Source organism: Lagenorhynchus albirostris, chromosome 6, assembly GCF_949774975.1.
Source record: "Lagenorhynchus albirostris chromosome 6, mLagAlb1.1, whole genome shotgun sequence".
Taxonomy (NCBI): domain Eukaryota; kingdom Metazoa; phylum Chordata; class Mammalia; order Artiodactyla; family Delphinidae; genus Lagenorhynchus; species Lagenorhynchus albirostris.
Genome location: NC_083100.1, coordinates 43,786,627 through 43,810,994, shown reverse-complemented (window position 1 = coordinate 43,810,994; position 24,368 = coordinate 43,786,627). Strand labels below are relative to the sequence as shown.

Below are 24,368 nucleotides of genomic sequence, written 5' to 3'. Positions count from 1 at the left end.
ATAGAAAACTAAGAAGGATGTCATACAGAAATAGTCTAAAATGGGAACTAGTGAACTGAAATCACCAAGCATGGGAATAAAATAAAATATTATTCTTAACAGTTCTTCTCCTTAGTTCAAAATGAAAATTTGGATTCTGGAGAGAAACATATGTCAAAAGAAGGCCCCTGGCTGTACTTCTCAGCTTTACCAATAATAGACCACATTATTTAAAGTTTTACCTACCTAATATAAATATTCTGTTTTCACACCACAGCCACTTCAGCTCTTCCATCAGTTGCCACACAATATAAACTGAAGCAAACCAACAACCAACCATTAGAGCCCAAAACGTGCTATACTGTGTGTGGAAGAAAATAAATGACACAGTTTTTGGTTCATTCACTCTCATAAAAATAGAAATAAACAAATAAACCCTTTGTATTCAAAACTTCTATATCAAACTGCACTGAAGTCAACTCAAGATACTCTTCTTGTGTCTTGTTAAAGGTCTGATCCACGCACCACCAGCTTCGATGTCACCTGGGAGCTTGCTGGGATGCAGACTCTCAGGCCCACTGAGACTCCTGAATCAGAGTCTGCATTTCAACAGGACCCCCGGGTGACTTGCATGTACATTACAGTTGGAGAAGCACTGTTCTAAAGAATAAATTTATCTCAAAATAATGCTGGTGTTGCAAGCTTTCATCAGAGTAACTACAACATGAGCATCATGAACTAATATATATGTATCCTCAACTAAATGCAGGGCATTCTTTTATTGAAGGTGTTTTGGGGGAACTAATAATGATGAAGAAATCCCCAGATGTAGCAATGCTGTTATTCAAGGCCCCAGTGGTTCAGCATCATGACATTCCTCAGCTGAGCCAAGAGAAATCTGCACTCAGCATAGAATAAGCCCCCATCACTCATAAGAAAAACGTATTATCTAGAGAATAAAAGGGTCTCAAAAAAGTATCGCCAAAACTTAATACTTAAGCCTACACATAGTAATAAATAAAAATGGAATCTCTTGGAAAAGATACAATTTAAGCCAGTTTATACAATGTAGAAATACGGTTTGAATTAGGAACTTTCATAATAAACGTGAATTAATTTTAATCAATTTTTCATGTTTATGAGATCATGATTTCCATTTTTTTATTCATTTGTACATGGTATACCTACCTTAGGAATGAACTTTTTCACCAGCAACAGGACAAAGACTAATGTCATTAGAATACCTAGCACAGTCCCCGAAGAGTAAAAGAAAACAGGGCTCCTGTCAAGACAAGCAGATAAAAGTCATTTAAATGCCAAGTCGCTCTTTCAGTATTAGAAACATGTTTAACTTGACAGTAGTCATAAAGATTATTAAGAAGAAAAACTCAGATGGCAGCTTTAATTACATCCTATACTCTTAAAAAATGAAATCTCTACTTGAAATTTATGGTTGCTTGCCACTAACTCGAAACAGAATGTCTGAGTTATCTTCTATGTTTAGAATCTGGTCCAACAATAATTATTGGAGCACCTATCACATAGCAGGCACTTGTCTGAGAGCTTAACATGCTCTCACAACAGTCCTGTGAAAATTTTACATGGGAGGAAACTGAGGCGTCAAGAAATTAAAGGCTTTCCCAAGTCAGTACCTGCCAGTTGGAGGATTCAGGCCTGCAGCCCATCTCCTCTGAGTCCAAGCTTTACTCTTCAGGCTATGTAAGCAACATCCAATTTATTAAGACCATGGAGGACATGAAATACACTCTCTTAAGCCATAAGGAAAAACTTGGAAATAAATAATGTCCAGAATAGCAAGTTAAGAAGTAAAATATTATTGGAAAGATATTCCTTTTTCATGAGAGAAGTTATAAGAAAAAAAGTATCAGGATAATATGGTAAATTCAACCTTCTGTATCAGAGCCACAAATCTAGGAGGTGGTGCAAATGTAAGAGAGAGGAAGGCACCCAGCATCAGAAAACCTGAGTATAAATATCAGCCCTGGCAAGACTACTCATGTAATGACGGATGTCGGTTTTCTCATTTATAAATTGAGAACAATAATCCAGAGCTCACATAGTTGTTAAGAGAATCAAATCAATTAAAATAATGTATAGGGGCTTCCCTGGTGGTACAGTGGTTAAGAATCCGCCTGCCAATGCAGGGCACACAGGTTTGACCCCTGGTCTGGGAAGATCCCACATGCCACGGAGCAACTAAGCCCGTGCACCACAACTACTGAGCCTGCGCTCTAGAGCCCGTGAGCCATAACTACCGAAGCCTGTGTGTCTCAACTACTGAAGCCTGCACACCTGGAGCCTGTGCTCCGCAACAAGAGAAGCCACCGCAATAAGAAGCCCTAGCACCACAACGAAGAGTAGCCCCCCTCGCTGCAACTAGAGAAAGCCCGTGCGCAGCAACAAAAGACCCAACACAGCCAAAAAATAAATTAATTAAAATAAAATAAATCTATTTAAAAAATGTATATTGATACATAATACAAAGTAATGCATGTGAAAGTACTCTGTAACCAGTACATATCATACTATACAAACAAATGTTACTGGTTTTAAAACCTTTCAAACACTGTCTTCAGACCAATTGTTTGCAAAATCTAAAGCAAGACCTAAAAACTAGTGTGGAACTATTCAGCACAGGGTTAAAAATGTCCTACTCTTTTTGATTCACAAATTTAAGAAAGTAAAAATGAATACTTACTGACTCAAGGTCTTTGCATAAAAGAAGAGGAAAATGCCCGCCACAAACACAAGGAAGAGTTTGAAATCCACAACTGGAGCAAAAAAGACACAGACACACAACAAACAAAGATTCTGTGTCAATGTAGTGTAGTGAAAAAAAGTCAATTTACTGAAATGTCACTCCAGAAAAACTGATTCCAGAAATCAAGTATAATAAAAAGAGACTTACTGTTTCGATTCACTCTTACGGTATAGATAAATATCTTCCTGGCAGGCTTCACAGAGAAGCACACAGTCTCCCGATATGGATTGATGGTTATGGTTATATCATTAGACTCCTTTGGTGTCCAAAGGTTATGAATCACACATTTGATAATAGACAGAATGGTTTCTGGATACTGGCAATTATATCTTTCTGTGATATATACAATACTGAGCAGGCCTGAACTGGTAATTTTCACCTACAAAACAAGAACAAACGAATTCACAAACACAGAAGTTAAAACTTCTTACAAGCTTCTTAAAATCATGAGAAAAGGAGTAAAGAGAGCCCAAGACTGGTTGAGTAAAGAACACTCAGAGGTACCTGGCAACATTCTGATCCCAGGGACAGATCCAGAGATCTGTGTTTAGTCAACACACACTGGAGCACAGACACTTTTTAAAGTGGATGTTTCTTCCCCTGAGTTGTGGATGAAGGAATTCCCTCTTCCAGCAGGTTATTGTGGCCAAGAGACATGTGAAAATGGATGAGACAGAAAATAATAGGTAGCAAACTATTTGGTTATAAACCTAATGAGAATAGGGTTTATATATCTACCACTTCTACTGTGACTGAGAAAAAAGCATTTCTATCTTACAGATCAGCTGAGCATATGTGATTCAGGCTTCTCTCACCATGCCCGCTGAAGAAGGATCAGAACCCAACCCCAGGTCCTACTCAAGTCTCAGAGCAAAGAACCACCTACAATACTAAGCAGATGATGACAGCCCAGGGATCATTAAAGGACAACTCTGCTGCTGCCTTTGTCCCTCTCTATTTCTCTTCTTTGTCCAAGGATACAGCAAGCCTGAAAAGGGAAAAGAGAGCACCATCTCTGAATCTCAGGCCTCAGGTGAAATCACCCATTATCTGTCTACCAACGCCCCGATTCTCTTGGATTTTAGCTCCTGGCTCTCTGCTGCTCGCTCTCCAATACTACTTCCTGTCATGTCTCTGGGATTAAATATACACAAGATACACACAAAACTCCTTCCAATATCCTGTCCTCTTGGTTCCTTGAACTCCTCCCCTCTTATGCTCCACTCACCTCAGCTAATCATGCCTGCAGCCACACCCCAATCTTGTCAGTCCCACACTGCAGCCCCCAATACAGGCTGCATGAAATGCACCCCACTAGCTGACCACCACCTCCTACCTTTCCAGCGTGCCTCCCTTAACACCCCGACCCCAGCAAGCATTAACCCCAGCAGGGAGCAAGCACCTTTCCTCTGCTCCTCACCCTTGATGTCCTCAGCCCCTTCTTTTCCAGCTAAGTTCCATGATCAATCATTATAAAGCATTCCCTTATATGTACCCTTAACTTGTTTGTACCCCTTGTGCTTTGTCACACTCACTTACAAAATCCAACCCTCCACCTATTCCACTTTTGCATCTGCACCACCGATCATGTTGGAGAAACTCGTAGTGCTCTCACTGCAAACCCTTGACTGTGAACCTGAAGTAGGACCGGAAGGCTGTCGGCAATCATACCACACACTCCTATCCAGTGGCTCTTCCACTCTCTTCAACGATGACCTCAAGGCTTCTCCTTCCTCAATACCCCAATGACTTCTCCCTGCCTCACTTCTGGCTGGTGATCCTTCCTACTTCACTGAGAACGGAAGAAATCGGAAGAGAACCGGGAGGGCTCTTATCCCCATATCCCCCCGCCTGTCAGCATCTGCAGGCACATGCTCTGCTTCTGGCCTGTGCATTTCCAGAGGAAATTTCTGCCATGGAGATTTACATGCTCCATTCTAAAGGCAAGCCCCCAACCTGTGCACTGGATCCGACCCACCTTGGCTACTCAAGGACATCCCACCAGTACTTCTTCCCACTCTACTAGACCATTCCTATCAGCTTACAAACATGCTGGCATTTTTCCCACTTAAAGAAAAACACAAAAAACCCTTTTATTGACTCCATTTTCCCCTTCAGCTATCACCCCCTTTCCTCGCTTCCCACTACAATAAAATTCTTTTTAAAAGTTGCCAATACCTGCAGCCTCCGGTTCCTCTCCCCCATTTCTCTCTTTAGCCACTTCAGTCAGGCTTTCATTTCCAACAGGCTGCCCCTGACAAGGTCATCTGTGGCATGGTGTCGCTAAACCGAATGGTCAACTCATTCCCAGTCATTCTATCTGATCCATCAACAGAGTCTGGCGCTGCTGATCACTCCCTCCTCCCTGTCGCACTTCCTGGGGCTCCCTGGGCACCTCCTTCACTTGTTGCCCTTTCTCTCTCTCCTCTGCTGGCCCCTTCCTCCTCCCAGACCTCTTAATATCTGACTGACCCAGGCTCAGTCGCTGGTCCTCTCCTCTTCTCCGTCTAAACTCACTCCTTCGTCCCATGGCTTTAAGCACCATCTATAAATACGCATCACCACTTACTTTTGTAAAAAGAAACACAGGAAAGATATACCAGAAACTAACAAGATTGATTACCTACATGGGTTGGGTGGGAAGGGATGAGGGGGAGTGACGCTTCTCTGAGAATACCTTTGTGTAGTTTTGACTTTTGAGCCATATTAATATTGTACATACTAAAAAATAATAATAAAATCAACCAGGATGAGGAAAAACTCTGAAATGGAAACAAATAAAAACAAGTGTATTTCAAATGAATAATATAACCATATTGAAGGGGGATGGGTAGGAATGAATTAACCCAAGTAACTTTTGAGCACAATATTTAGACTGTGACCCCTCAAACTAAAGATAAAACACACTGTAAACAAATACTGAGCTCTTGTTACTAGGTTTGTTTTTCACAACAGTATGGCTTAACAACTCTGAAATTACTCTAGGATTAGGCAAATAAATCAATATATTGATGAGAATGGGAACCAGGTTTCTCACAATCAGAGAAGAGAGTTATAGATATGGAAAGGAGAAAGACTAGAGTGAACCCAGTGGTGTTGGAGAGATCAGAATTCATGGTTTTTGAAGACAGACAGACAGGAAGTAAGAAGAAAGAAAGGAAGGAAGAAACAGCCATGTGTATAGGAGTATGGGTGTGTATATACACATATGATAATGATATCCGGTAGTAATGAACACACCTGACACTGAATGCTCCTTGCAAAAATGTATGACTCCAGAGCTGCGTCTAAGAAATTACAGGATAAGCTTGGGAACATCTTGTTTGCCAGAAGGTAAAGAAGTGCTCAAATAATGATAGGCACAAGTTAAAGAACATAAGAGCTAGTTCGAAGGGGCTCCTACTGGCCAAATCTAGGACAATTTGAATAACAAAACAAATAATAAAAGTAAGGAATTGTAGTCCAGCAAATGAATTGGCAATCCATGAAACCATATGGATATAAATAAATGGGGGAGGTAAAACTCTTCCTTATAGAAGAATGCCAATGAATGTAGAAGGAATAATGGAATTAGAAAATCACCATTTGATAAACATCGTGATGATAACTGATTCAGGCAAGCATCATCAACAGATAATAAAACTAGGGGGTAAAAGTTTGATGAGGAATAAAATATATACACAGTCTCAAATTATCCCCTCAAAATAGTCATTCATTACAGAGGTGAAAATAGTTATCTTACAGTGGTAAAACTAAACTGACAGATAACACCTTAACCAAGTGACCAAAGTGGTGTATATTATCAGTAATAGTACAAAGCAACATCAAGTGCCTATTGATATGATGATGTCCTAGCTCTTCCCTCAGCCAGAACACTCTTCCCTCAGATACCCTGCTGGGTAACTCACATCACTGAGATCTTACTCATGTGTCACCTTTTCAATGAGAAAGACCCTGACCACTCTTTTTAATACTGCAACTTGCCTCCACCCCCCTCATTCCACTTATCTTACTCTACATTTTCTTTTTTTATAGCACTTACTAGTTTTATAATTTTCTCCTCTTTTACATTTATAGCTAACCCCACCCTACCCCCTACCCCCATTCCCAAGAGTGTAAACATCACAGGAGCGGGGATCTATTTTGTTCACTGATGGATCCTAAGAGCCTAGAAGAATTCCTGGCACTTAGTAGGTGCTTAATAAATATTCATTAAATGCTGAAGGAAGGAAAGTGCTAGGCTATTAAGAGTAATTACTATCTTGACCACACCTGGGATCAGAGGTAACTTCAGATTTCTATAGAGAAGGGTCTGAGATAGCAATTATTTTGGAAAGTAGGCAAGAGGGTATTGTCTTGAGCCATGTCCAAACAGCAAGCACACTGCACTCAGATAGTATATCTACTTGGAGTGGTTGGAGAGGGGCTGATGAAGAGTATGGAGGTTAACGTCCCCTCCCATAGCCCCCCCCAACCTGAACTGCTGTGTGTAATCCCCCAGGCAGCTTTCATACTGATACACAGCTCTATGTCATACAAAAGCTACTTCTACTCTTGAAATAGTATGTTTTAACTCCCTGTTCCTAAGACATAATTTGAAAGTAGGCTCTTACCTGCACAGTTGACCATATATACTTCCATTTCACTTGGGATTTTTGATTGTAGCAGTAACAGTCTGACTGAGACGTTTTAATTAAATCCATTTCCTTCAAAGCTTTACATCTTGCAACTGAGAAATGGAAAAAAGAATATATTTCCTAAATATGTAATTGCCCAGAATCTTATCTTCTTTTTTATTCACAGGGTTAATGACGGCTGTTTTTGTAGTCTATGGCCAGTAAATTCTTCTACATGGTAATTATAGTCCTTCAGTCTTTCCAATCTAGCAGGAGGCAGACAAAAAGATTACAGTCCAGTACCAATACTCTTATGACAGATGGAGGGACTGCAAGAGCATGGAGAATAGGCACTTCTTCAATCTTGAAGTAGAGGGCAAGGATTGAGGGAGGCTTCCCAGAAAGGAGGAAACGTGAGAGGAGCACTGAAGCACAGTCAGAGGCAACGAGACAGAAGTCAGGGGGTGGAGTGACAAATGTGTACAGAACCATGGAGATGAGGGAAATCATGGAAGTGCTTCGGCCATTCACGAGGACGGAGTGTAGGGAATACACAGGACATTTCAACACCTGCAGCTAGAGAGCTAGGTGGTTTCTGTTACACTGAGGAAGGTGGACTTCCCGCAGAAAGCAGAGCATTGAAGGATTTTAGGTAAGTGTCAAAGTCTCGGCAAGACACTGTTGACATTCCAAAGGGTTTCACTGAGAAGAGTTCAGTGAAGATGTAGGCAGGGTTCAGGCATTAACAACAAGGAACCGTGAAGTTCCCAGGCACCAACAAGAGCAGAAAGCCTTCAACATCCCTAGGCCTGAAATGGCAAAGGGAGGACCCGTTGTTACCAGAGCCAAGAGGACAGTAGTCTAAGGGGATGCAAGCCCTGCCACAGCTTCAGGGGGAGCTCTCTCCCGCCCTCCCGTCAGTGCCTCTCATCTGCCAAACCCAACTGGAAGCCAGAGGGCAAAGAAGCCCACAGAGGCCAGCTTCCAGGAACTGAGCAGGGGAGAGCAAGGCACAGAATGGACCTGTGGGAACAGAGAACACAGTCGTGTCTTAGAAAGAGCATTCTGTAGGCCACGCAAAATGTTAGAGGGGCAGAAGACTGAAAGCAGAAGAGCTGTGGAGGCTCCCGAAGCAGTCTAAACAAGAAACAAACTAAGGAGGCAGGAGAAAGAACAGATGTAAGAGCACCTAGGAAGTGGAATCAACAGACTCAGAGATTCAGAAATGACCTGATGGTTCCGGTGAGTGATATAAGGAATACTAGAGAAGAAGCAAAAAAAGGGGAAGAGTTCAATTTGAGAAGTACTGAGTCTTGGTTGGTGGGGCTAGGTGAAGATGGATAGGTCTGTAGCACAGGAGAAGTTTGGCTGGAGACAGATGTAGTACATACATACGTCTGTGTGTTCTGTGTAATACACAAAAAATATTTTATATATAGTATGTAATATATAATACAATATAACACAGTGTAACAGAGAGAGAGAGAAGACAGGTGCAGCGTTACAGATGGTAAATGTAGTAAATGCCACAAGAAAATTATGAAGTAATGGGGTTCATTTTTTTCTGAGGCTGCTGCTATATTTGAATTTAAAATGAAGTGAGATGAAAGTCACAGATGCTTCTGGACCCAGGATAGGGTATCACCACTACGTCTGTCATATATGAAACAGCAACAGGGAATGTTTACGTGCACATCAAGAAACAGGCTTTATGCCCCAATCCTCACTCCTCTAAGGAGAGTGTGATCAGCTGTTTCTCCAGAAAAACCTGAAATGAAGCTAGAACAACCTGCTACACCGAAGTTGGGGAAGGATCGGGTAACCAGTAATAACAACTCGACAATTATATCCATTTAGGGAATAACACTAAGTAAGTCCAGATAGGTCCCGGTCCTGCCTAGAAACACCTTAGCATTAAGCTGGAGAAAAGTGAAGAAACAGACACTGTGAATGCCCATCAGCTCTGAAAATACAACTGCATAAAAGTCAAGGTTCTCAGGTGGCTGCACAAAGCAGAGAAGTTACACGAGGATCCAGTACCCTCCACTGTGATGCTGTGAAACCATTTAATCTTTACTCTTAACACTGTGACGCATATGTTTTTAAATATACCAAGAAATTTGCAGAGTTTGAGAGTATGAGATGCAAATATAAGAATCCAGGTTAAGAGGCAGATCTCAAAAAGGCACGAGAAGGAAGCTCTAGAGGCTCTCTTTTAAATATAGGATACAAAAATTAAAAATGCATTCTTTCATGGTCTGTTTATACACAAGGGCACAAAGGAGAATGCAGAACAGTGTTAACAACACACACAAAGCAACAGATGCTGAGAGCCTTCTTGCATGTATCTGAGACACAAATGACTCCTGGCCACGGGCTGCACAGGGGACAGGGCCCTCCCGGGACCCCAAGGGGCTGCAGCTGGCCGTATGAAAGACGCGTGTCCAAGGAGGCAGTGCAGACCCTGGAAGAGCCTGAGCGACTGCGATGATAACACACCACGCACGTTAAAAGCCCTCAGCTAGTGACCACAGGGAGGGCTCCGGACTCGCCTTCTGGTATCCCATGTTCTGCCTTCCGCGGTCCCCTGTGGGCTCTCTAGGCAGGAACAGGGTGAAATCAGGCGGCTGGAGTTGAGAACCTTATGCTGGGAGTCCCCAGTGGAAGAGGGGATTCCTACCTATCGTTGGGAAGGGAGCACACTCTGGGGCTGGGGTCAGGTGAAGAGCGTGAGGTCTGTGGTCTGCAGACCCCAGCAGCCCAGACCACCATGAGAACGTTAACTGCAGCCCGTTCTTTCTTCAGGGTTACTCCTAACACCATACGCGTGCTCACTAGGGGCTTTTCTTGTGGTCTTTCCAGGGTCCCTCCGTGCATCCCGTCTCCTAGAGAGCGTTCCACCACTTCGAGGGCTGAGTCAATTCCCCTAAGTATACGAACTACCCTCTTGTTAGTGGTCTGAGGAAAAACCCTTTGGAGCCTGAGCTTTGCAAACAAACGCTGCCTTCCAGTGAGGTTTTGTTTTTTTTTTTTCCATTTTGGTCCTAAGACTGTCTCCTAAATCATTTGATATCTGTAACTCTTCAGATAAGAGCAAGATGACGCAATGTGGGTAGAGCGCAATAGCTTGAATTTAGGAATAAATGCTTCTCTGCTGTCCAGGCCGCAGCCTTCTTGCACTTGGGTTACTATAAGGGACTTCTAGCTGGTCTGCTTACAGAATCACCCCTACGATGCTCCCCTACAACCTATTCTCTAATCAGTACAGGGACCTTTTAGAAACATCAACCAGAGCACAGCATTTACCTGCTCAAAACCCTCCAATGACTTCTCGTCACACCCGTAAGAAAACCCATCCTCCTTTCCTAGGACCTGGGTACCTCTGACCTTTCCTCCTGCTTAGCCTCTCCGGCCACACCAAGCGTCCTGTCCTCAGGGTGCCAAGCCACCCCTGCCTCAACCTTTCCTACATGCTGTTTCCTCCATCTGCAACCGGCTTTCCCCAGATCTCGGCAGAGCTGGCTCCTTCTGATAGATAACGTATGTATTTGCTCAAAATTCACCTTCTCAGGAAGGCCTTCTCTGGCCCCACTGTCTAAAATGGCACACTCCTACCCCTTTCACCCACTTTCTGCTTACTCTGCTTTATTCTCTTCATAGTATATATGTATTTTTTAGTTTATACTCTCTTTCCATGAAGTTAGGGACATGGCATGTTCATTACCGTATATGTAGCATTTAAATATTTGTCTTTCACGTGTGTGCTGTAATTCGAGAGGACTGGTAGGTTATTTGGGCGTGCATAGCCGACCCCGTGAAAGCCTGGCCAATCTTTATTAAGAGGCTGGCCAGTGCCAGCACCGTAAAAGGGGGGGCCCTCTGCTCTTCCCCTTGAAGCAACCTAATGCTGGACACCTGTCCAGCCTGTGCCATTGCCATCCCACCCACAGAACCTGCAGGCTACACCTCCGCCTTACCCTACCCCATCATCAATGTACCCTTAACTAGAGGGAGGAGAGCTGTAACCCTTAATATCCCTTGGGCTGAGAACCCTCTTCTTTCTCCTCACCAGGTAGAAGAGGGCAGAGGGAGGCAGGAGGTGGTGATCAGCGTGTTTTTGTTGTACTCTATATGGTACATCAGTGTACTCTGTGTAAAGACCTCCCAGTTAGAAGAAAAGAACTTGCTTTGATTTCACCTTGGTCTTCAACCAGATTAAGGAAAGTACAGATAGGGGTACATTGCCCTGATTCTTGATATTTACAGAAACACTACTAAAAGCAAGCATGTTGCAAACCGCGTCTCCCCTGGAATTCTCCAGAGCGGCCTCTGGCTTTTGAGGTGAAACTGATGTTGAATTCACACAATACATGAGACATTATAGACAAGGTGTCAGCAATTCATGGTGCCCTCTGGCTGCCCTCATTGTTATCACCTGTCTCCTGAGGTGAATGCATCTCAATCCACCCACACAAGAATTCCTAATTATCTAAGGAACTTGAAACTCACAGCCACAAGAAACCACAACCCTAGCTCCAAGTGAGTTCATGTGAATCTTAAGCCATGGTCAACTAGCATAAGACAGTGACTTTGACAATCAAGATTCTTACCACAGCTGGCCCACTGCCTTCCTAGAGGGAACCAGATCTTTTAATCTTAGATTGTTTATAAACGTTGTCTTTCCTAGGCCCCTCCTCCCTTCAGTAAGCTTCTAGAGACATTTCATTATTCAGTTTCTACTTCCTCTATCTCTGCCTGCGGGTAGGAAACAGAAATTATAGCCAGCTTCACTGCCTGGCTGAACTCTACCACCTGTTCCAGCCCTGACACTGAGGGCTGTGAAGCTGCTGTTAGGTCTGCAGGTGTCATTTATTCATGCAGTCTCAGTCTTTGCTGGTTCATTCAGCTAGGATTGGAACCTCCTAGTGTCAGATCCGGGCAAATCCAAATATATCACAATATCAACAACATCCCCTCACGAGGCAATCCAGAAAACAAAAGGGAATTTCTAGGGATTCATAAAAATGTAATAATAATCATTCATTTGGTCAGACGAGAACACCACCTGCCTAGGGAGAGCCACTGCTTCCCCCTGGAGCTGAAATATTTCTCCTCCCCAGAGGGTGCTCCCATAACCTAGGCATTCACTTCCTCAAGCCTCAAGTCAGGAGAGGGGTCTGCAAGTGTGGGCTATCCCAGCTCTGCCTCATTTCCCAAAAACTTAGGAGTATAAGCAGGACCAACCCCGAATGCCATGCTTATTATGGCTACCCCAGCAAGGCCATGGACTGAGCACGGCCCTCCTTAACTACCTGTAGTCCTCGGCAGGCTCTCTTGAACCTTTCAATAAACCTGACTCCTGGAGAACAGTGTATTTCTGGACATTTGTGCCCAAACTGCTATGACAAAGTGCAATTCTTTACATTACCAAAGGATGTGAGTCAGGGTTACCTTTACCAGTGAAATCCCTTAGTTCACATAAAATACCATTCAATTTGAAAATATTCAATTAATCTAATGTTAGGACTACATATCATATATTAAAAAAAGAGACAACTGCACATCACTTGCTTTAACTGATAAATTTAGAATTATTCTTTTGTACTACTTTTGTCATTTATGTTTTCCTAAATGTATAAAGATACAATTAGGTTAAAGAGTTTAGTCATAAACTAAATTACCTTTTATTTTAAGGTAAAAATACTTAGTCAAAACTTCAGGCTTCCGGGAAGATGGCGGAAGAGTAAGACGCGGAGATCACCTTCCTCCCCACAGATACACCAGAAATACATCTACACGTGGAACAACTCCTACAGAACACCTACTGAACGCTGTCAGAAGACCTCAGACGTCCCAAAAGGCAAGAAACCCCCCACGTACCTGGAGGGGATTAAGAGCGCTGCTTAAAGGAGCTCCAGAGACGGGCGCGAGCCGCGGCTAAAAGCGCGGACCCCAGAGACGGGCATGAGACGCTAAGGCTGCTGCTGCTGCTGCCGCTACCAAGAAGCCTCTGTGCAAGCACAGGTCACTATCCACACCCCCCTTCCGGGGAGCCTGCCAGGGTCCCAGGATCCAGGGACACCTCCCCCGGGAGAACGCACGGCGCACCTCAGGCTGGTGCAACGTCATGCCGGCCTCTGCCGCCGCAGGCTTGCCCCGCACTCCATGCCCCTCCCTCCCCCCTGCCTGAGTGAGCCAGAGCCCCCGGATCAGCGGCTCCTTTAACCCCGTCCTTTCGGAGCGAAGAACAGACGCTCTCCAGCGACCTACACGCAGAGGCGGGGCCAAATCCAAAGCTGAGCCCCTGGGAGCTGTGAGAACAAAGAAGAGAAAGGGAAATCTCTCCCAGCAGCCTCAGGAGCAGTGGATTAAAGCTCCACAATCAACTTGATATACCCTGCATCTGTGGAATACCTGAATAGACAAGGAATGATCCCAAATTGAGGAGGTGGACTTTAGCAGCAAGATCTATGATTTTTTTCCCTTTTCCTCTTTTTGTGAATGTGTATGTGTATGCTTCTGTGTGAGACCATGTCTGTATTGTCTTGCTTCCACCATTTGTCCTAGGGTTCTATCCGTCCATGGTTTTTTAAAAAAATTTTTTTCTTAATAATTAATTTTAATAACTTTATTATACTTTACCTTCGTTCTTTCTTTCCTTCCTTCCTTCCCTCCTTTAGGCAACGAATCACCCCAAATTGAGGAGGTGGTCTCTGAGAGCAAGATTTATGATTTTTCCCCCTTTACCTCTTTTTGTGAGAGTGTATGTGTATGCTTCTGTGTAAGATTTTGTCTGTATAGCTTTACTTCCAACATTTATCCTAAGGTTCTATCCGTCCCCCTTTTTTTCCTAAATAAATATTTTTTAATTCAATAACTTTATTATACTTTATTTTATTTTTACTGTATCTTCTTTCTTTGTCTTTTTTCCTTCTTTCCCTCCTTCCTTCCTTCCTCCCTCCCTCCCTCCCTCCTTTCTTTCCTTCTTGCCTTCTTGCCTTCTTTCTTTCTTCTGTCCTTCTTTCCCTCCTTTCCTTCTTTCTTTCCTCATACTTCTACTAATTCTCTCTCCTTTTTCTCCCTTTTATTCTGAGCCGTGTGGATGAAAGGCTCTTGGTGCTCCAGCCAGGAGCCAGGGCTCTGCCTCTGAGGTAGGAGAGCCAACTTCAGGACACTGGTCAACAAGAGACCTCCCAGCTCCACATAATATCAAACGGTGAAAATCTCCCAGAGATCTCCATCTAAACACCAGCACCCAGCTTCACTCAACGACCAGCAAGCTACAGTGCTGGACATCCTATGCCAAAAAACTAGCAAGACAGGAACACAACCCCACCCATTAGCAGAGAGGCTGCCTAAAATCATGATAAGTCCACAGACACGCCAAAACACACCACCAGACGTGGACCTGCCCACCAGAAAGACAAGATCCAGCCTCATCCACCAGAACACAGGCACTAGTCCCCTCCACCAGGAAGCCTACACAACCCACTGAACCAACCTTAGCCACTGGGGACAGACACCAAAAACAACGGGAACTACGAACCTGCAGCCTGCAAAAAGGAGACCCCAAAAACAGTAAGATAAGCAAAATGAGAAGACAGAAAAACACACAGCAGATAAAGGAGCAAGATAAAAATGCACCAGACCTAACAAATGAAGAGGAAATAGCCAGTCTACCTGAAAAAGAATTCAGAATAATGATAGTAAGGATGATCCGAAATCTTGGAAATAGAATGGACAAAATGCAAGAAACATTTTAACAAGGACCTAGAAGAACTAAAGATGAAACAAACAATGATGAACAACACAATAAATGAAATTAAAAGTACTCTAGATGGGATCACTAGCAGAATAACTGAGGCAGAAGAACGGATAAGTGACCTGGAAGATAAAATAGTGGAAATAACTACTGCAGAACAGAATAAAGAAAAAAGAATGAAAAGAACTGAAGACAGTCTCAGAGACCTCTGGGACAACTTTAAATGCACCAACATTCGAATTATAGGGGTTCCAGAAGAAGAAGAGAAAAAGAAAGGGACTGAGAAAATATTTGAAGAGATTATAGTTGAAAACTTCCCCAATATGGGAAAGGAAATAGTTAATCAAGTCCAGGAAGCAGAGAGAGTCCCATACAGGATAAATCCAAGGAGAAATACGCCAAGACACATATTAATCAAACTGTCAAAAATTAAATACAAAGAAAACATATTAAAAGCAGCAAGGGAAAAACAACAAATAACACACAGGGGAATCCCCATAAGGTTAACAGCTGATCTTTCAGCAGAAACTCTGCAAGGCAGAAGGGACTGGCAGGACATATTTAAAGTGATGAAGGAGAAAAACTTGCAACCAAGATTACTCTACCCAGCAAGAATCTCATTCAGATTTGATGGAGAAATTAAAACCTTTACAGACAAGCAAAAGCTGAGAGTTCAGCACCACCAAACCAGCTTTACAACAACTGCTAAAGGAACTTCTCTAGGCAAGGAACACAAGAGAAGGAAAAGACCTACAATAACAAACCCAAAACAATTAAGAAAATGGGAATAGGAACATACATATCGATAATTACCTTAAATGTAAATGGACTAAATGCTCCCACCAAAAGACACAGATTGGCTGACTGGATACAAAAACGAGACCCATATATTTGCTGTCTACAGAGACCCACTTCAGACCTAGAGACACATACAGACTGAAAGTAAGGGGATGGAAAAAGATGTTTCATGCAAATGGAAACCAAAAGAAAGCTGGAGTAGCAATTCTCATATCAGACAAAATAGACTTTAAAATAAAGACTATTAAAAGAGACAAAGAAGGACACCATAATGATCAAGGGATTGATTCAAGAAGAAGATATAACAATTGTAAACATTTATGTACCCAACATAGGAGCACCTCAATACATAAGGTAAATAGTAACAGCCATAAAAGAGGAAATCGACAGTAACACATTCATAGGGGACTTTAACTCCCCACTTTCACCAATGGACAGATCATCCAAAGTGAAAATAAATAAGGAAACACAAGCTTTAAATGATACATTAAACAAGATGGACTTAATTGATATTTATAGGACATTCCATCCCAAAACAACAGAATACACATTTTTCTCAAGTGCTCATGGAACATTCTCCAGGATAGATCATATCTTGGGTCACAAGTCAAGCCTTGGTAAATTTAAGAAAATTGAAATTGTTTCAAGTATCTTTTCCGACCACAACGCTATGAGACTAGATATCAATTACAGGAAAAGATCTGTAAAAAATACAAACACATGGAGGCTAAACAATACACTACTTAATTACGAAGTGATCACTGAAGAAATCAAAAAGGAAATAAAAAAATACCTAGAAACAAATGACAATGGAGACACGACAACCCAAAATCTATGGGATGCAGCAAAAGCAGTTCTAAGAGGGAAGTTTATAGCAATACAATCCTACCTTAAGAAACAGGAAACATCTCGAATAAACAACCTAACCTTGCACCTAAAGCAGTTAGAGAAAGAAGAACAAAAAAACCCCAAAGTTAGCAGAAGGAAAGAAATCATAAAAATCAGATCAGAAATAAATGAAAAAGAAATGAAGGAAACGATAGCAAAGATCAATAAAACTAAAAGCTGGTTCTTTGAGAAGATAAACAAAATGGATAAACCATTAGCCAGACTCATCAAGAAAAAAAGGGAGAAAACTCAAATCAATAGAATTAGAAATGAAAAAGGAGAAGTAACAACTGACACTGCAGAAATACAAAAGATCATGAGAGATTACTACAAGCAACTCTATGCCAATAAAATGGACAACCTGGAAGAAATGGACAAATTCTTAGAAATGCACAACCTGCCAAGACTGAATCAGGAAGAAATAGAAAATATGAACAGACCAATCACAAGCACTGAAATTGAAACTGTGATTAAAAATCTTCCAACAAACAAAAGCCCAGGACCAGATGGCTTCACAGGCGAATTCTATCAAACATTTAGAGACAAGCTAACACCTATCCTTCTAAAACTCTTCCAAAATATAGCAGAGGGAGAAACACTCTCAAACTCATTCTACGAAGCCACCATCACCTTGATACCAAAACCAGACAAGGACGTCACAAAGAAAGAAAAACTACAGGCCAATATCACTGATGAACATAGATGCAAAAATCCTCAATAAAATACTAGCAAACAGAATCCAATAGCACATTAAAAGGATCATACACCATGATCAAGTGGGGTTTATTCCAGGAATGCAAGGATTCTTCAATATATGCAAATCTATCAATGTGATAAACCATATTAACAAACTGAAGGAGAAAAACCATATGATCATCTCAATAGATGCAGAGAAAGCTTTTGACAAAATTCAACACCCATTTATGATAAAACCCTGCAGAAGGAGGGCATAGAGGGAACTTTCCTCAACATAATAAAGGCCATATATGACAAACCCACAGCCAACATCGTCCTCAATGGTGAAAAACTGAAAGCATTTCCACTAAGATCAGGAACAAGACAAGGTTGCCCACTCTCACCACTCTTATTCAACATAGTTTTGGAAGTTCTAGCCACAGCAATCAGAGAAGAAAAGGAAATAAAAGGAATCCAAATCAGAAAAGAAGAAGTAAAGCTGTCACTGTTTGCAGATGACATGATACTATACATAGAGAATCCTAAAGATGCCACCAGAAAACTACTAGAGCTAATCAGTGAATTTGGTAAAGTTGCAGGATACAAAATTAATGCACAGAAATCTCTGGCATTCCTATACACTAATGATGAAAAATCTGAAAGTGAAATCAAGAAAAAACTCCCATTTACCATTACAACAAAAAGAATAAAATATCTAGGAATAAACCTACCTAAGGAGACAAAAGACCTGTATGCAGAAAATTATGACACTGATGAAAGAAATTAAAGATGATACAAATAGATGGAGAGATATACCATGTTCTTGGATTGGAAGAATCCACATTGTGAAAATGACACTACTACCCAAAGCAATCTACAGATTCAATGCAATCCCTATCAAACTACCACTGGTATTTTTCACAGAACTAGAACAAAAAATTTCACAATTTGTATGGAAACACAAAAGACCCCGAATAGCCAAAGCAATCTTGAGAACGAAAAACGGAGCTGGAGGAATCAGGCTCCCTGACTTCAGACTATACTACAAAGCTACAGTAATCAAGACAGTATGGTACTGGCACAAAAACAGAAAGATAGATCAATGGAACAGGATAGAAAGCCCAGAGATAAACCCATGCACATATGGTCACCTTATCTCTGATAAAGGAGGCAGGAATGTACAGTGGAGAAAGGACAGTCTCTTCAATAAGTGGTGCTGGCAAAACTGGACAGGTACATGTAAAAGTATGAGATTAGATCACTCCCTAACACCATACACAAAAATAAGCTCAAAATGGATTAAAGACCTAAATGTAAGGCCAGAAACTATCAAACTCTTAGAGGAAAACACAGGCAGAACACTCTATGACATAAATCACAGCAAGATCCTTTCTGACCCACCTCCTAGAGAAATGGAAATAAAAATAAACAAATGGGACCTAATGAAACTTCAAAGCTTTTGCACAGCAAAGGAAACCATAAACAAGACCAAAAGACAACCCTCAGAATGGGAGAAAATATTTGCAAATGAAGCAACCAACAAAGGATTAATCTCCAAAATTTATAAGCAGCTCATGCAGGTCAATAAAAAAACAAACAACCCAATCCAAAAATGGGCAGAAGACCTAAATAGACATTTCTCCAAAGAAGATATACAGACTGCCAACAAACACATGAAAGAATGCTCAACTTCATTAATCATTAGAGAAATGCAAATCAAAACTACAATGAGATATCACCTCACACCAGTCAGAACGGCCATTATCAAAAAATCTAGAAACAATAAATGCTGGAGAGGGTGTGGAGAAAAGGGAACACTCTTGCACTGCTGGTGGGAATGTGAATTGGTACAGCCACTATGGACAACATTATGGAGGTTCCTTAAAAAACTACAAATAGAACTACCATATGACCCAGCAATCCCACTACTGGGCATATACCCTGAGAAAACCATAATTCAAAAAGAGTCATGTACCAAAATGTTCATTGCAGCTCTATTTACAATAGCCCGGAGATGGAAACAACCTAAGTGTCCATCATCGGATGAATGGATAAAGAAGATGTGGCACATATATACAATGGAATATTACTCAGCCATAAAAAGAAATGAAATTGAGCTATTTGTAATGAGGTGGATAGACCCAGAGTCTGTCATACAGAGTGAAGTAAGTCAGAAAGAGAAAGACAAATACCGTATGCTAACACATATATATGGAATCTAAGAAAAAAAAATGTCATGAAGAACCTAGGAGTAAGACAGGAATAAAGACACAGACCTACTAGAGAATGGACTTGAGAATATGGGGAGGGGGAAGGGTAAGCTGTGACAAAGCGAGAGAGAGGCATGGACATATATACACTACCAAACGTAAGGTAGATAGCTAGTGGGAAGCAGCCGCATAGCACAGGGAGATCAGCTAGGAGCTTTGTGACAGCCTGGAGGGGTGGGATAGGAGGGTGGGAGGGAGGGAGACGCAAGAGGGAAGAGATAGGGGAACATATGTATATGTATAACTGATTCACTTTGTTATAAAGCAGAAACTAACACACCACTGTAAAGCAATTATATTCCAATAAAGATGTAAAAGAAAAAAAAAGTCTCAGTTGTGAAGCCCATCTGTAAGGGCAAGTGTTGCTATAAGGCTACAGAAGTTGCCATTTCTCTTAGCTGTGGACTAGAATTTTATCAACTCAGTGGGCATCCTGCATGTCTCAGGCAGAACAGAAGCATTTATGTATGATTTGATTAACAAAATAAATTAGTTGACATGTTAACACTAAATCTGGTAACAAAAACCTGAAAAACAGTGGGTTCATTGAGGCAAATAAAAGGTAAGGAAATTATTGGAGAACATTCAGTAATAGAACTTCTTCATCTTTACTGATGAGAAAACTATGGCCCATAAAGACAAGCCTGGACCAACGTAATTCTTCAAGTGGGTGGCTGAATGTAATGACCGAACTAGAGAAATCAACGTTCTGGATGCTGGTCCAAGGCTACTTACAATTTTCTGTTTGCAGCCATACTCAGAAATCCTCCCTCTTAGACAGATCTGTGATTTATTTTTTCATCAGTACATACTGGTTACCTCTCCTACTACCAAGTCTTTGTTCCCTCTTGTAAAATGGGTATATAAATGGTACCTACCCCATACAGCTACTATGAGTATTCAATAAGATAATGCAGTTAAAGCACTTTTAACACTGCCTAGCACATAGTAAATACTCAACAAATGTCCATTCAATGAAAACTGGTATAGAAGAGTCCCCCAAGGCGTACCTCACTGCAAGATACATAGGAGTTGGTAGCTCCAGCTCAATCTGATAAACTGCCTTTATCCTTAGACAAACAATCCTGATTTTATTGGAGGGTAGCAGCTATGCCCAGCTACACTTGGTTGCCTCCCTTGCAACCACAGGGGGGCAATAAGATGAAGTTAGTGGACAGTGATTCCAGGAAATCTTTTAAAAATAGTGAAAACAGTGAAAAAGAAACGTTAAGCTCATAGCAAATTAGTAGCAGTTGTGGAGTTAGAACTCCTGCCTTGCCCCACTCCAGACAGCCCATAACAACACTATGAACAGCTACCATTTCTTGTTTCCTTTGTACCAGGTACACGTTAAACATCACAGTAATCCTGTGAAATATTATCCGTGTTTTACATGTGACCGGTAGTAGCATGACTCACTCAAGGTCACAGAGCTAGTAAGGGCAGGGGAAGTTCAGTCCAATTCTAAAGCCAAACCTTCTCTAGTCTTGAGTCCAAAGTTTTACCTAGATAAATAATAATATTTTCAACCTAAGTTGATGTATACAAATGCCCTGTGTTGAAAGTCGGGAGACTAGGATCATCTGTACAATGACTATCTGTGTGTCCTTGGACTAATCAAAACTTCTCTGGGCTTCGGCTGCTTCTGCAAAACGAGGGAACTGGGCCAGAATGAACTCTGCAGTTGCTTCTAACCCTAAAATTATAATGTCCAAGTGCCAGCAGAGTCCAGGGACGCCCAAGCAGGCGGTAAGGGAGGCCGCGCCCGCGGAGGAAACCTTAAGCCGGGCAAGGAAACAGCTCCCCGCGCCCCGCCGCCCGGAGAAGGGAGAGCTTGGTCCATCTCCGGGGAGCCGGGCGAGACGGGGGGAGGGGGCGAGGAGGGCGGGGATAGGGAGCGGGGGAGCCGAGGAGCGTGCGCGCGCCCGCCGCCCGTGCCCGCGATTACCTGACAACGCCGCCTCGTCCTCCTCGCCGCGCACCGCGTCCGCCGGCAGCACGGCCAGCGGCGGCAGCCAGAAGAGCAGCCAGCACGTCCCCGGGGACGGCCGCATCCCGCCAGGCGGTCAGCTCCGCGCGGCCCAGCGGCGGGACGAGACCTGTGGGTCCCTCTCGGCCGAGAGTAGCGGAAATGCCGCGGGGCCCAGAAGGAGACCAGGAGCCGCTGCGGCCTGCGCGCGGGAACCCGGAGGTCCCGCCCCCCCCCGCCGCCACCGTCCCGCTCGCGCCCTGTCCCGCCCCTCCCGCCTCCGGGGCCCTCCGGGCTCCGCCCCGTCTCACCCTGGAGGGTGTGGGGAGGAGCCGACCCTTCGTCTGAGAATTGTGCTTACAACTGCCCTGACCCGTGACTGTGGGGCTTTAGGGCTCAGTTGTCAGAGCTTCTCAGAGTCATACCCCCGGAAGGCGAAGGCCCTTCAGCAACCCTTTATTTAGAAATAAAAATCAGTTTATTTTTCCTTTTTGTTTGTAACAGTAACAGATTGGCAATTTGGTTGCTTAAATAGCATTGACTTTTCACATTTAAGTATAAACGGCATGTAAAACGTTCCCTCACCAATATATCCCCTAAAATTAACGTGTGTGTGTGTGTGTGTGTGTGTGTGTGTGTGTGTGTGTGTGTGTGTGTGTGTTTAAAAAGATGTAGAGAACAGGCTAGTGGTTGCCAGGGTGGGGGGAGGTGGGGGAACTGGGTGAAGGTGGTCAAAAGGTGCAAACTTCTGCTAGTTATACGATAAGTAAGTTCTGGGGATGTAATGGTGACTAAAGTTAACAACACTGTAACGAATATTTGAAAATTGCTAAGAGTTGATCTTAAAAGTTCTCGTCATTAAAAAAAATGTGTAACTGTGATGAAACGGATGTTAAATAAATTATATGTGCAATATATACATATATCAAATCATTGTTGTACCCCTAAAACAAATACAGTGTTATATGTCGGTCATATCTCAATAAACCTGGAAAAATATCTTGTGTGGTTTTAATATTGATAATGAGTATAGAGCTTGTAGTCTTAAACATTATTATACTGTACTTTTTTTTTTTTTTAAGGTCCAAACCCTCCTCAGGCCTTGGAAACCCATTAATGTGATTCAATATTTCCTACTAAACACTCGGTAGAACAAAAGGTCATTTCCTCTTTTCTAATTTTGGACTTTTGCTAAGGTACTTCAGAGAAGCCAGTTGTAACAGAAATCAACCTCTAAAACTAGTTTAGCCTCATTTTCCCCAAAGATCTGAGTAGAACTCACTAGACTTTCCCTGGCTTCAAAGTTAGGTTTAACCAACTGCCTTCAACCCCCTGGTGCCATGTGCACACCCATATATGGCTTTTTGAAAGTTCAGAAATCTTGTAAAGGACTCCTGGGGAGGATGATTTTTACAGATAAACTGTTATTACTTGAACTCCTACCTTGTCTTACCCTGCAGACTATCTCCAGAGAAATAGCAGAGACCCTGACCCCACTTGCCTCTTGCCCAACATTTTTTTTCCCTAACCATATTCATTTTGATTTAGTTTAATTTTTTTATTTTATTTTATTTTATTTTTATTTTATTTTTTTTTTTGCGATACGCGGGCCTCTCACCGCTGCGGCCTCTCCCGTTGCGGAGCACAGGCTCCGGACGCGCAGGCTCAGCGGCCATGGCTCACGGGCCCAGCCGCTCCGCGGCATGTGGGATCTTCCCGGACCGGGCACGAACCCATGTCCCCTACATCGGCAGGCGGACTCGCAATCACTGCGCCACCAGGGAAGCCCGATTTAGTTTAATTTTGAATGGCACTACAAAACGTGGCTAAAAGAAACAGGTATATTCTTTTTCTTTTTTTTAACAGGTATATTCTTGAACGACAAGTGTGTTTTCCTACAGCTGTATCAGGTAGAGGAATAAAAGGACAGGAAGTAGTGTATTAAATTAATATTTAAAGTGCTATTCATGTAGCATACTCTTAATAAATATCTTTAGCTTCTTAGTAAAGAAGCTAACTCAAAACACCACATTCCTCTTTATAGGATAGCAATAAATTTTTTCCAGAGATAACAGACTCTTAGGAGGTGATAATTTTGTCATTGGGGGACCATGATGAAATCTGACCTAACCTCCCCAAACCTCTCTCTCATATGAAAACCTCTCATATGAAAATAGATAAGCTTTGTGGTGACAATGCAATGAGAAGAAGGGAAAAAAGACACCAAAGAACCGTGGAGAAAGAAATACAAGAAGACAGAATAAGGAGAGTGGTCAGATTTAGGAAGGCTCATAGGTCCTTTGACACATCATGGAACACTGCTTCCTTCTCATGAGGAGCAGATGGGATTAACAATCTGTGATTAGTGCAGTCTGTTGTTCTTAAATTACACCAGCATTTGTGTGCCTCTTTCTAGGAGATGAACTATACTGATTAAACAAACGAAACCAAAACCAAATCCCATATAAACAGGACACCTGCAGAATCTTCTGTTCAAAGCCTCCTGGGATTATTATGCAGGTTTGCTTTCTATCTTTGTTAGAAAATAGAGAATATTTTTGCCCATCACTGGGTCAGTGAGGTGAGAAAGTTGTAGTTGGGGGGTCACCATTAAATTTGCCTAGATGAT

The 24,368-nt window shown here is 42.4% G+C and overlaps 1 protein-coding gene across 8 annotated transcripts in view; it reads right to left on the bottom strand.

The window, feature by feature from the left end:
- NEMP2 (nuclear envelope integral membrane protein 2) overlaps positions 1-21,960 on the bottom strand; it is a 42,311-nt gene extending 20,351 nt beyond the window's left edge. For 7 of the 8 annotated variants that reach the window (XM_060152438.1, XM_060152440.1, XM_060152441.1 and 4 more), the window contains exons 1-7: positions 21,719-21,960; positions 7,375-7,490; positions 2,909-3,140; positions 2,699-2,771; positions 1,632-1,694; positions 1,168-1,261; positions 226-340 (exon numbers count right to left, since the gene is read on the bottom strand). In XM_060152438.1, the coding sequence (XP_060008421.1) occupies positions 226-340; positions 1,168-1,261; positions 1,632-1,694; positions 2,699-2,771; positions 2,909-3,140; positions 7,375-7,490; positions 21,719-21,824 (799 nt within the window). In that variant the 5' untranslated portion in view covers positions 21,825-21,960. The remainder of the gene's footprint in view (positions 1-225; positions 341-1,167; positions 1,262-1,631; positions 1,695-2,698; positions 2,772-2,908; positions 3,141-7,374; positions 7,491-21,718) is intronic. The other variant, XM_060152442.1, reaches the window with a different exon arrangement.
- Positions 21,961-24,368: the final 2,408 nt, after the last annotated feature.